The sequence below is a fragment of the Neoarthrinium moseri genome (assembly GCF_022829205.1).
Source record: "Neoarthrinium moseri strain CBS 164.80 chromosome Unknown scaffold2_Wmoseri_CBS_16480, whole genome shotgun sequence".
Taxonomy (NCBI): Eukaryota; Fungi; Ascomycota; class Sordariomycetes; order Amphisphaeriales; family Apiosporaceae; genus Neoarthrinium; species Neoarthrinium moseri.
Window position 1 is genome coordinate 719,891 of NW_026055116.1, and position 13,438 is coordinate 733,328.

The following is a 13,438-nucleotide window of genomic DNA, read 5'->3' on the forward strand; positions in this document are numbered from 1 at the left end:
CGCCGAGATGTAAATAAGACAAAAAGAGCAGATTCAAGGATAAAAAGTCAAGATTGATCCGAGGCGGGCTCGATCCGCCGACCTTGAGTGTGTTAGACTCACGTGATAACCAACTACACCATCGGACCATTGCAATTGGGACTGAAGTCGTCACCGACCCAACTTGTCACGACGACAGCTTAAATCTGTAATCAAAACAGCAATTCCAGCATTGTATTTCACAATGAGTCATTCTTGGAGCGTGATACAGACTGCTATTGCTAGCTGCCAAATGTGACAGGTCCCTTAGTTTCCATGGGACGCCGCTACTAGGCTGAGGTACTGCATTCTACAACATGGTCTAAGGCAGGTGACGGCGTTGCCCACCGCGGCTCGATCAATGGAAGTGTGACAGGGAATTGGGCCTACGGTTATCTATAGCCAGCACTTTTGCATGTTTGAACCGAGGCCTGGACACTGACGTGCAATGGTCCTAGAACTTGCCGTTCCATTTGTTCCTGCAAATTTCCAGTCTCGACTGCTAGCCACGAGGATTTTCAGGAACCTGGGAATTTTAGAAGGGTTAGGAAGGGCTTGGTAGCTCGTTGCTTTTTTTTTTTTTCTTTGGTTCTTTCCCCATGCAGATGGGCAAGCCTCAATCGCTGCTAGCAACACATAGTAAAGGAAGAATAATTATTGTGGCTTTGGCTAGCTCCTAATTTCTAAAACACACTCATTAAAGTATCGAAGCATTCTAAGGAGATACACATTTAGGATCTCAGCTGAACTAAACCATGACCTCAGGTGGTAGCTGTGGCTGTACCCTTTTAGCAGCTGACGCTTGTGCAGTTACTGTGTTGGACGCAGGGCCTGGTGCTGCCCGTGTGGTAGGCGGAACCGGTGCAGGGTTGGTGGTGGAAGAGGCTATCCTAGTATGAGCAGCGGGAGCAATCCTGGTCTGCGTTTTCAGAGGCAATGTATTACCATGTATCCGATTCTGCCCAGCACTGGAAGATGATACAGCACCAATTCCTTGAGGTGTCCTATGCCGCAAGCTTTGCGTAGGGGACCCCTGGTTGCTAGTTGCACCCCTATTACTGCGTGAAGGTAGTCTGCTTGAACTCCAAATCATTAGATGCTGAGCCACGCTGCAAGAATTCAGAACAGTTCTGGCTTTACCTTGAAGTAGCCCGTGCAGGCGGGGCAGGGAAGGTTCTTGACGATATCAGCTGTGGGATATTTGTCGACATCGTGCTCGCAGGAGTAGGCGCAAGTGCCGGTGGCTCCGGCGGGGCTCTCTTAAATCTTTCCGTAAACTTGACCCAGCGGCGCTTGATTCTTGGAAACATAATGTCTCGAAGATGCCACGTGAATACAACAAACGTTATCACGGTGGAGCTGACACCAATGATGAGGTACACCCATATGTAACCGGAAACAACGGGAAGTTGCACCTCATCCTCGCCGGAATCTGCATCCGTAGAATTTGATTTATCTTGTCTGATAGATTGTAGTCTGATATCTTTCCAGTCGTTCTCCCATTTGAAGATCGGCATCGCGAATATTGTCTAACAATATCGTCAGCTGTGCCATGTACCTGAAGAGAGTCGCACTTACCGCAATAGCAGTCATTGGAAGGTAAATCAAGGCGACAAAGGAGATTGCCGTGCCGAAACTTGTATTTTGGGCACTGGTGTTTGCTTCTTGCCTAGCCAGTTCGCTTCTGATCTGAAGTAATATGAGTATCAGAGATTGTTTGCTTAATTGATCAATGAATGAACGTGCGCCACTTACAATGTCCGTCGTGAACGATATCCCTTCCACGTTGATTCTGCATTTGGCACTCAATCCCTCCAACCTAGAAATAATGTCATTGAATCGCTCCTGGAATAAGCTAGTTATTTCCCTCAAAGTCTCATTATCATCGCTGGCAAGATTGCAACCAGTCAAGCCTTGGGTGCTTCCTGTTCTGGTATTGGCTGCTGATCCGCGAAGTCCTGAAGGCCTGGTGGATGGATTTGAAGACGGGGTAAGGGTAGTGGTTTCCGCGCTACCGAGGGTGCCCCCTATCGTAGTATTGTTTGAAGATCCTTGGTACCCTAATGACGTATTTCCTAGGCCAACAGTGGTAGCTGGAGTGTTTGAGCGACTTGTGGATGGGGTCGGGTTAGCAGTGGTAGTGTTGCTGAGACTCGTTCCTATTCCAGCTCCCCGTGGTGCCGTCTGCGCGTTGGAGCGGGATTGCGATGGAGCGAGAGTTGTAGTGCTACTTCGAACGTGACTGGAGCCAGTATGTCCTGCAGCTCCGTGAGATCCGGAAGGGGTGTTAAGAACACTTTGTGGTGGAGCTGGAGTATGAGTAGTAGCTGACGCGGTATATTGCGTGCCCCCGGTGTCAGTGGCCACTACTGATCCCTGTGCTCCCGATGGCGTGTTGGGCCGACTTGATGATGGGTTAGGTGGAGCATAGCGTTGCATCAATGCGTCTATCGCTGGCTTATGGGCCTTTTCAAGTTGCGACCTGGCTGTGTCAACCTCCTCTTCGGCTTTCTTGCTCGCCTCACGAGTTGCCCGGACTCGCTGTATCAGTTCCCAGCTGAAACCATGATGGCCTGCACTGACACGTTCGGCTTCAATACTCGCCATAAGCTCAACATATCTTTGTGTTTGGGCACCGACCAAATCCTCCAGACGATTGAGCTCCAATTCAGCGCATACTCCAAGCATAAGCAGTGGATGCCCAATCGCATCGCTCCATCCCTTAACCAGACGTTTCACGATGCGAATCTGCGCATCAGAGCAGCCAATCATGACAGCGAGAGTAAGCTTCTTACACGCAATGTGTGTGGCTGCCATGGCATATGCTTGTGTATCGCTTTGATTGGTCATGACTGTATGCATCCAGAGTTTATCTCTAAAGTGATCATTGAACTTATGCGTCCGATTAATAGAGATAACGGATGTTAGCTTCCTCGCGACAACCTTGGGAAAATGTCCAGGAAGATGGAATGCCGTGGCGACCTTGGTCCATCGAGTTTGGCTGATTGGTAGATCAGTTAGATTTGCTGGCTGAGATTCGCTCTCCGAGAACTTCACGTCCGCGGCCTGGGGTATAAACCTGGAACAAAAGCTGGTGTTAGTGACTAAGACAAAATCAAGGCTGGCGACAGCGTCAAGCCTACAGGATGCAGTATCCATCCTCTGGCAAGTCCGTGAATGAGAGGGAGGCGTCATTTAAGGAGAACAATCGGTTAGCCTGAGCGAAATTCACGTTAGTATAGAGAGCCATTCGGTGTGCCACCAATTGTCCCCCAGAATGTTAATAACATTCGTTGTTACCGGTAGAATAAACACACCGAAAACAAATCTGTCCACTTGTCGTCACCCGAAAGCTTGATGTCTTGATCTGATGCCGTTGTTCGCTGGTCATCCTGCTGACGCTCAGTCCCAATGCTCAAGTTTTAGGTTATGATCTCGGAAACTCACGATTTTGTAATCCCGAATGACACGGCATGTCTGTCCGGGAGTCTGAGGGCCTAAGTCGAAATCAAAGTCATCAATACGATTGGGAGCTATGAAGGGGTCCGAATTGGGTACCCATTCCATGGTTCTACAGTTGAACAATCACCAGTGGTATGTGTACAGCGAACATCGTCTCCGGACGCGTGGCATAGCGGAACTCGTGCCACTTTCTACTCCGGCGTGTCAGGGTGCGGCTGAGCCGCCAGGGTCTTGAATTTCCGATCACCTTGCGCTGAGCCTGTTTGAAATTGAAGGTGCCGTAATGGGCTTTAGCCAATACCATACTGCGGACTGCATCCCCCACGTTGCATTGGCAAGGATCGCAGACGGCAGGCGGCGCCATCAGAAGCAGGCTGTGGTGATAATCCCACCATGAGGTTACAGGCTCCTGAATGCTTGCTCGTTCTACAGCGAAACAACGTCCTTGCTGTCTGTAAAGAGGGGAAAATTGGGACGTACGCAGATTTTGCTCAAGACGTAATTCTGAGTCAATCTGCCTCGATCACTTACGAAGTTTTGGCTGCGATTAGGCAGCCGCCAGTTATAAAGGTGTGATGAGGGGGTCACACAGGGCGCAGGTCCCTTTGGCGGGGACGCTGCATGCGGGTGGTTTTCAGCTGCGCAATGCCACCATAATCCTTAGAGGGCAACGATAGGCTTGACAAATTATTTAGTGTACATATTCCTACATCCCAGCTGCAGCCCGTAGTCACGTGTGATTTATTTGGGTTGGGGAAATCCTCCCGCCGCGCATGAAGGCGGCTCACTCAATTTCTTATCTGACTAAAACGAAGACGACTGCTTCAAGCGGCCGCGCCCGAAAGTTTGAGAAGAGAATCATCAGACTCAGATATCTTCGAGCCTCGCGGAAGTCTCCTTTTCTACGCGGAACTACGCTGTCGTACCAGGGTTATTAGCGCCCATAAGTTGCGGCCATTTTCGCTGCACTCCACGAATAATCATGTCCGGGCCTGTCGCGTTTTGCGAACAAGTAGTGTTGATGAGATATATCAACCCGAGGAGGTTACAAAAGTACTTGGATGGGAAATTTGGCAAGAATAATTACAGTGTCGCCGTAAGCAAAACAGTTGAACCTCCCTCGATCGAGTTCCCTCAATGCACAAGTTGAAGTTGGGTGTGGGTTACATGATTGACCGAATGCCCCCCCCTATAGCTGAAAGAGGATTTATATATTATCAGGACTCCCGAAGAACTCTCCGAGGTAAGATAGTGTATATTCAAAATCAAACAACCTTTTGCCCAGACTACTAATGCGATCGATGCCAGGAGGATCTCGAGAATATCAGAGACTTGGCGCACACATTTCGCAAGCCTTCAGAGCCGTCCTCAGGCAATAGAATAGAAAGGAGCGTAGTTGGATCTTCAACTCTGACTAGAATTCCCGAGAGTCATGCACAGGAACCAGCTCGGCAGACTGAGCCACCGCTCGACGATAAAGGCCTCAATATGATGGCGTCCGAGGCAGAGCCTCCAGCAGCCCAGGTTTCCAGGAGAAATACCGCATCAAGTATTACCAACAGTATCAGCAACGGGATCAGCTCCATATTCAAAAGAATTTCGGGGGGCAGTTCAAGTACGCCTAGGCGGGGACCTTGATTCTAGAAGTATTTCCACCTTCTGGAAGAATATGCGGTGCAACTCGGAATTTTCGACTCCTTAATGTTTACATTAAGAGAATTGTACGCCGTAGCTATGTTATACGACTAGCTCTACTAGAGAATCTGGCTTGACGCCCCACGCTCTGGTATACCAAAATAGTCACCAAACTTTTACCCAACTGAATTCAGTATGACTCCAGTGGCTGTACCGGGCGGTATCCTACTATCACGTAATTGCTGCCAAGCGCCCTCCATGCCGTGAGGCCTCTCGATACCGGCCAAAAATTTCAGTTTGACATCGCCCAGCCCATTCTCAGCACAGTATCTTCGCCATGCCTGGCCCAGGCCCTTGACATACAGCAGCTTCCAGGACTTTATTGTCATGTAATGGTAGGGGTACAATATGGGCCGGCACACTATCGTCGAATTTGCCACAACCCTTTAAAAGAGATAAGGACGCCTTTATGGATCCACAGAGACCGCTCTGCAGGCTTGAGTTGTATTCTACTATACTTATAAGAACTCGCCCCTATCACACCAAATCCAATCTCTCACATCCAACTTGAAGAAGATTTGGATGCTCAAGAACTATGCCAGATCGAAATATTGATTCTTCACCCAACTCGAAAGGGATAATATGGTCATATAATACTGCTCTACTGGATGGGACCGTTTACCGGTTTTGAACATCCTCTCGATTATGTTCTTCAGAAAGCCCGGACAATGGAGTAGAATTTCCTTCTCGACAGTGTCACAATGCTGGGAAATATATAATTTAAATCATGTCAACGGCAAGAGAACCTATTCCAAGCTTGATAGCTTCTTCATGTCACATTTCAAACGTTTTCATCATTGTAGCATCAGTAGCGAGAATTTGTCCTTCATTTGTCTTTACGTTCTTCTATAGCTCATGCCTTATTCTCCCAACATCAACAGAGTCCGATACCTGAAAGAGTTACCTTTGCGTCCAGGACCCCCTAAGGCCCAAACATTGATCGCCGTAAGACGTTCCGAAGGATCGAAGATGTCTTATGACCCACCGGTTCAATCAGCTTAGAAGCCCGGGACGACCTAGTTGGGAAAGAGATCATATCTCTCAAGCATTTTCTGTGCAAGTCTTCCATCTCAAATGCTACTTTTGAAGCTCGAATGCGTGTTAGGGGGTCGGTGTCGAGCATCCTGAGAGTCAACGCCAGAAATTTGTGGATGTACCAATATTGTGTCGAACCTCTGTGGAGACGTTCGATCCAGTCTTGCACTCGTGGTTTCAGTCTCGCGGTGGGATACTTTTCGGTGCCTTTCCCTTTTTCAAAAACTTCGAAGAATGTGTCAGAGATAAACCCATACGAGTCTCGACTACAACGGAGGTCCGGAAACGTTTCCGTCACAGCCTGCTCACCCTCAAGAAACCAGGTGATGAACTCGAGGAAGACGCAGCCTAGGGCCCATATATCCACGGATCTTGAGATCCTTCCTTGAGTTGAAAACTCCGGTGCCGAGTATGTCATGGACCGTGGAATGTCAGTCGAAGTCAAGTTGGATCGTGAATCTCTCCGGTGGAATCTTGCAAGCCCGAAGTCTCCCAGGACAAGGCTACCCAAATCGTTCGTCTCACTCGCCTCATTATTGGGAAACCAGAGTATATTTGTTGGCTTCACATCTCCATGCCGCCCATAACGGGGTACTGGCTCAATTTCGCTCGATTCGTGTGGAAAGCCACTGCGCCCTTCATGGATGAGTTCAAGAGCCTTAGCCAGCTCCAAGCACTGGCGCAAGAGCCAAGGTATAATTGCAACATCACCCACGTGGGCCTTCTGTGAACCCCAAAATGAGCGTAAGGTTCCATCGGCCCACGGGAAAATCATGTAATAATCCGCAAATAAATCATTGCCACCTCCTGTTTGAACTTCGTATGTTGCCAATAATTGAACAATGTGACGTGGACGGCCCTCTCTGAATTGAGTCAGTGCCTCCCTCTCAAGCTCGAACTGCATACGGTCGACCGCATGCAGTCGTTTGACCGCAAACACGTTATTCGTATTATTCCCCAACTGGAAGGGTTAGTACACATATGAGGCCACAGTCTTAGAAACGTACCCCATAATCCCCAAAGCTGTAATGGTTTGGATGTATGACAACCTTGCGAATATCACTGAACGACCCATTCCTAACTTGGTCATCCTCAGCTCCAACAGTAGCAGATTGACCGAGATGTTGCTTCAGATACGGTAGGATATGGTTTGCAGTCAAATTCAAATGCGAAACCAAATGTTTGGTCTTGAAAACTGGTGCCAGAACTTGCCACTGAGCCTCAAAGAACCGCTGACTGTAGGATTTCCTGGCGAATGTTTCCGTCACGATTTTCCATTGTGACCAAGAATGGCTGTCTTGTTCCTTCAAATACCCTGGTGGCGATTTTGAGTGAATTAATTTTGGATCCGGCATGGGGAGATGTTCGTCTGTCAACCCAATACTGTCAATGACGAAGCTCGTAAATTGTGATAATCCTGACAAAATCAACACCACGAATATCTTTTGACTAGAGGACATAACACGATCAACCAAGGACGCGGATGCTTGGGAAACAGGCATAAGCGTGCCGCATATATGTTTGATGGCCTCTCTATCCAAGATCTTCTCCAAGACCCCCTCCGGGATGAAAGACCTGCCAACAAGGCTTTCAACTTGCCATTCGTATAAAATGTCTTCCAATGACTCAATGGTCATGGCAGAATATGTATCTTGAATAACAGTCATGTCGTGGAATATCCTTGGCTTTAGTTCCTCACCCTGCGCTGTTGCTATGGGTGGTGATATTTCCAGGCTCGAAAAAGAGTGCGGTGTCTCTATGGTTGAAGTAGATGTGGGCGCATTATGCAAGCGGAACCCCAACCGTGTCTTAATGAAGATATCCTTTGCGTCGTACTCTGACGGTATTCCATAGTGTTGAAATGGTGTTGCGATGCGGTGAAATGAGTTCGGCCTTTGCCATTCATTTCCCCCTTCGACAGGACGGAGGTATATCTTTGCCATGCCGCCAAGATCGTCCTCGCAGTTCAAATAGGCCTCGTAAAATGTGCCTGCCGGCTCATCAGGGTGACCGTAGATAGCGTCACGACCACTGACTGGTGCGACAGGCAAAGAAATGCTCAAGCCCAGCTGGGTCACCGTAGCTGGCGTTGACGGTTCTCGAAGGATGTGAGACTTCCGCCCGATAATACGAAAATCTTCTGGAGATTCCGCAAAGACACTGGATGATTTCCAACAGCGTGGGTTGCCCTCGTCGACAGTCCACATGAAGAGCGATTGATCGCTCGTGGTCCGTAGTATTTCCTCTTGTAATCTGACGAATGCTCTTCCCCCCTCACCATAAATCAGAGGCAAATTTATATCAAACAAACCCAGAAGGCAGTATGCCTCGTCCTCCTTTCGCGCACATCGTCTTTGGGATGCCCACGACATCCTGGTGGCAACATTGAATTCAAGCGGGGAACGCAAGCCTTCTATGCATGATGCCGGAACACCGGATATTTCTGACAACAGCACATCGAACTCCGGGCATCCTTTGCTTCCTATTAGATTCCAGGCATTGTCAAAGAACAGCGTCCTCGGCGGCGCAATCAGTTCCTGGAGAGTCCAGCCCCTAGTGAACCACTTTGAACGGCGCAGCTGGTGGTAGCGATCCTCTTCGGATAATGCATCATCGACGGTGAAGACATCTGCCAAAAAGACATAACACCACGCGGCCTGCCGGAAATATTGGTACATTGAATTGATAGCCTCTGTTGTCTCAGCGCTGCTGGTTCTATCGACGCAGCACGTGTCTATCCAAGTCCAGTCCAGATTGTCCTTTATGGCTTGACGGCAGGCGTGCTGGATTTTGCGAAATCCGATCTTCAGCGGTGCGTCGCCATTGATGATGTCGTGATATGACACCTCCCCGTTGGCCCATATGTGCGAGAGTGCAGCGTATGGTGGCACATCATCACCGGTGAAGTCGTAGAGTTCCAGCGTTGATACGTTTAGAAGCCGCATCGCTTCGGTGTTTGGGCGATCTTCAGGTAAACGATTACCGGGCCATATAGGCTGCGATGGATTGATGCGGCTGAACTGTAGACATGACTTCTGTCTGTTCGTTTCGCTGTCGTAGACTGAAGTGAGCTGAGGTGGGGAATCTCCATGTTTTCAACCAATCATCAACGCCTTTGGTTTTCGCTGGACTTGGGCGGACTCCGGCATTGTCTGGCTGCCAGCTGGCAGAGCATATGCCACTTGGCCGACCCTCAAGGCAACATCATGATACTGAATATAGTCTCTTTCAATATCGCGGCTAGCAATGATTTGCCTTCTCGCAGATTCGCCAAAGAGGCAACAATGCCACTGTGTTCGATTTATGTGTTGCTCTCACCCATAGTTGAAACCAAAACTGTGACTAACACGGATTGAGTCGGTGGAAAATAGCTTGCGGCGACTCCTTCCCACCGTGAGTGGCTTGAGTAACTCTAGGACCCGAAGCCACCGAGCAAACTCACCCACTTGTGCGTGATTCTACGTAAAGATCTTCTCTTCAATTTCCTTGAACTTACGTTCTCTCAATCGTGAAGGTTGTGACAACACAGCACAACAGGGCGCCTGTTCTTTTTTGTGGAACACGCGGATAAGTAGAAACTGTGGTATGCATGGCTCAGGCGGTACGTCTTTCATGATGGTGCAAATTCAATCCCTATTTGAACTGAGCATCGGAAAGCGGAGTGAGAGAGCCATAGAAGATGCAGTTGTTTGTGACAAGCGCTAGGTCTTATTGTAGTGATGTTGCTTTTTGTTTTATTAGAAATATATATATACATCTAAACTGCGTATTCAGTTGAGTTAAGTTGGTATGAACTTACAGCAGGGTTGAAGTTCTGTTAATGATACAGTTATCAAGAGCTGGTTGATAATCCTCGGGCCTATAATAAAATAGGTAAGCAGTCCACCTATCTAAGTGGCTTGCGAATCTCGCGTGTAGACATTTCCCGGGTTTTGGTGCATGATAGATTCTTACATGGTATGGTGCAGATGGCTCAGTAATCAATTATCCAAGAATTGTTCGACACATCAACATAGAAGACGTTTCTTTAGTCCCAGGACGATGACTACAATGACTAGTGTGGATATCATATTTTTCATTATTCTATCGACATTCTGCGAACTATGAACAGATACGCCGATCCAGGTCTCCTTGCGCTTGAATAGAATAATACATCTCGTGAACTTAAGGCTTGCACGATACCACTTTACATCATGGCGTGGCCATCAACACCGATGACTTTGCCGTTGATCCACTCTCCATCCTGAGAGGCAAGGAAGCAAGCGACACGGGCAATGTCGATGGGGAGACCGACTCTGTGAAGAGGCGACCAGGTGGCAGCGAACTGCATAAGTGTCAGTAAGCATCCATGTACTGAAAATGATTGTTATGGAAATATGAAGCATACCTCATCAACACCCTCATCATCCAGCTCAGCGCCGCCAGGGATGTACTCGCGGCAGACGGCGTGGTACATGTCAGTCTTAATGCCACCGGGTGCGATGGCGTTCACAGTGATCTTCTTGTCACCGAAGTCTCATCCTCGAGTTAGCGTTCGAGCTCTTTGGAGGAGTGAATTTGTCCTTACCGACGGCCATGCATCGCACAAAGGTCTCAATGGTACCCTTGCTACCACTGTAAATTGCGTGCTTCGGGACACCCTTGGCCTGGCCAGTGATGGAACCCATGAGGATCAGACGTCCGCCAACCTCGAGGTTCTTGTAGGCCTCCCTTGCAACGAAGAACTGGCCTCTGGTGTTGACGCCGAAGACACGGTCGAACTCCTCAGGGGTGACATCCTTGACGTGGCCGAAAGAGACAACACCAGAGTTGGAGCAGACAATGTCGATCTTTCCCCATACCTTCTTGGCCTCGTTAAAGAGCTTGACAATTTGGTCAACATCGGACACGTTGGCCTTGATCGACACGGCGTCGGAGCCGGCCTTCTTGATCACGTTGACGACCTCCTCAGCGGATTCGCGGCTGTTGGCGTAATTGACAATAACCTTCGCGCCACGGCGGCCAAGCTCCTGGGCCATCTCCCGGCCAATGCCGCGACCTAGATTTGATTCAGGTTAGCTGGATATCCTTACACGTGCTGTATAATCTCATGCACGTTTCAAAGTTCCGGCCCGAAGCGTCTACGGAGCTCCGGTGGGGATGGAACTGGTCTGGCCCCACTATGCCGGCTCCGGGGGATTGTGGCTTGCAGCGGGGTGGAAGAAGAGGAGGAAAACGTGGGGAGACCGGGAAAGCAGGAATTTAGCATCGAATGCGACTTACCAGCTCCAGTGACTACTGCAACCTTGCCCTCCAGAGAGGCAGAGGCCAGACCCAGGGGACCGGGAATGCGGTCATACTTGCTGGGGGTACGGTGCTCGCTAGTAAGGCCAGGCATTGTGACGGTAGTTTGACTGTCTTGTCGGAAAGTTTGCAAGCAAATTGATGCTGTTCTACGGGTGACTGATGGTAATCGAGATGACTGATAAGGAATGAACTCATTGTCAAGAGACAGAAGAAGTCATCCTTATATATCAGCCATTGTGCTATTTTCTGACCACTATACGCCGCTGGGCGCCTCCAGCCAGACCCGGAGCGGGCGGACAACATTGGAGAGAGACCGAGCGGACAGAGCACTGTACTTCGCCCGTGTTATCGCGGGACCGAGCAACTGAGGTCCAGCTGAAACAATCACACCGTGTCTCGCTCGCGGCCATAAAACAGTGCTCAGGCTGGCGTTTTGCGTTCAAAGGCCAAGTCCAGCCTCGATCCACCCGCCTGTATGGTTTGGTTTCAATCCAACACCCCTGTCCGGACTTCGATTCTTACCAAACCTTGTCATGTCCGGCGCACCGTGTCGGATCTTTTCGATTAATCAGTAAGTACAGCACCTGTTTTGTATGAACGAAAGTTGATTCTTGTGTCAATTGGTCTATACATGATGCACACTATCTTCGAGCTGCGCAAATGTGCAAGCCAACCCTGGCTAGCACAGCCGCCTCTGCAGTTTAGACTTCGAGATGCCCGCGGACCCAGTATTCATATTCCATTCGGGGCTCGCGCTTTCGCTGATACCGGCGCCCCCAAGTTCCGAACGTGGATTGTTGCTATCCACTGTGAATGCTGGTGAATTTCTCGTCGCCGAGCTACTGCTGCGCTGCAGAATACCTCTGCCACGCAGTGAAGTATGGTGTCTCCGAGGCTACACTGGGTGTAGTCCGGGGCCGGCCAAGACAACAAACTCCACCTGTGCCACGCAAATCTTCCTCATTCGTAAGATAGGCCGGTCACCCTTCACGTCCAACGTTCAGAGTCCCAGCAATTTGAACTGTAAGACCTTTGAGACGAAGACCCTGTGGAAAATCCTACAGGAGTCTGACGGTTCATGGTGTCGAGGCGAGTTCTTTTAGCCGTGGCGCAAATCGCAAAACAAGCCGCGATAGCCCTAAAAGCAGGGGATACTTTGACGGCTTAGGGGGCACAATGGTGCTAACTAACACACTATCTTCAAGAATAACTCTATTCATAGCGAAACCGAACAGTCCAGGTACTCGGCTCGGCTACTATCTTCAGCAATAGCCCACGGCAAAAGTCACTGAACTTCCTTATTACTGGACGGCATTTATGGGACGCCAAATCTTCGTTGTCACTCGCCCGACTTATACACTGCCGCTGAACAAGCCATGCATCCCGATTCGCTGTAGTGGCTCAACTCGCGCGGCCTGCATATCTTGGTACCAACCAGCTTCTATAAAATACCCTGGGGATTGTGGTGTATGTACTGCTATTCGATGTGACCCTCATTGCTGAGGAAAACAAGTGGTGGCCCGGCTCGCGTCTATCCGCCTAATTTAATCAGTTTCTGGTTTTCAAGCTGCATAGGAACGCTTAGATCTGTAGCTAGGTGCAGATGCATCGAACTGGAATGACTGTGAGATTTGATTACAGGCCAGACAATGTATAATAAGACCTCGTCGAGATTAGAGACTTGTACCTACCGATCATCTGATCATAACGTCCTGCTGATGCAGCGCCGTGCAAGGTGACCTGAAACTAGGGCTGCAACTCCCCGTCACCATAAACTTCGGGGGGCGCTCCGCCCCGATGGGGCCGCAACCTTCGCAGTTGGAGGCCCGAGGCTTGGCTCCGGTACTGTGGTGGGAAACGGAGCCCCTGGACCCCGGCTGTCCTATCACGTCACCAAGTTCCTGCATCTCTTAAAGATAGATCTTCACGCGCAAGCCTAAGG

At 49.5% G+C, this 13,438-nt stretch overlaps 3 protein-coding genes across 3 annotated transcripts; all 3 read right to left on the reverse strand.

Annotated features, from left to right (window-relative positions):
- Positions 1–1,154: 1,154 nt before the first annotated feature.
- On the reverse strand, positions 1,155–3,585 carry JN550_000979 (uncharacterized protein; the record flags this gene model as incomplete). The annotated part of the gene is made up of 6 exons (XM_049321910.1): positions 1,155–1,547; positions 1,597–1,707; positions 1,774–3,097; positions 3,162–3,235; positions 3,336–3,410; positions 3,466–3,585. The coding sequence occupies 6 exons, from the start codon at positions 3,583–3,585 to the stop codon at positions 1,155–1,157; spliced, it is 2,097 nt and encodes a 698-aa protein (XP_049176885.1).
- Positions 3,586–6,097: 2,512 nt separating this feature from the next.
- On the reverse strand, positions 6,098–9,155 carry JN550_000980 (uncharacterized protein; the record flags this gene model as incomplete). The annotated part of the gene is made up of 2 exons (XM_049321921.1): positions 6,098–7,171; positions 7,218–9,155. The coding sequence occupies 2 exons, from the start codon at positions 9,153–9,155 to the stop codon at positions 6,098–6,100; spliced, it is 3,012 nt and encodes a 1,003-aa protein (XP_049176886.1).
- A 1,241-nt stretch (positions 9,156–10,396) lies between these two features.
- JN550_000981 (uncharacterized protein) lies at positions 10,397–11,587 on the reverse strand (the record flags this gene model as incomplete). The annotated part of the gene is made up of 4 exons (XM_049321932.1): positions 10,397–10,534; positions 10,598–10,725; positions 10,778–11,248; positions 11,473–11,587. The coding sequence occupies 4 exons, from the start codon at positions 11,585–11,587 to the stop codon at positions 10,397–10,399; spliced, it is 852 nt and encodes a 283-aa protein (XP_049176887.1).
- Between the last annotated feature and the right edge of the window lie 1,851 nt (positions 11,588–13,438).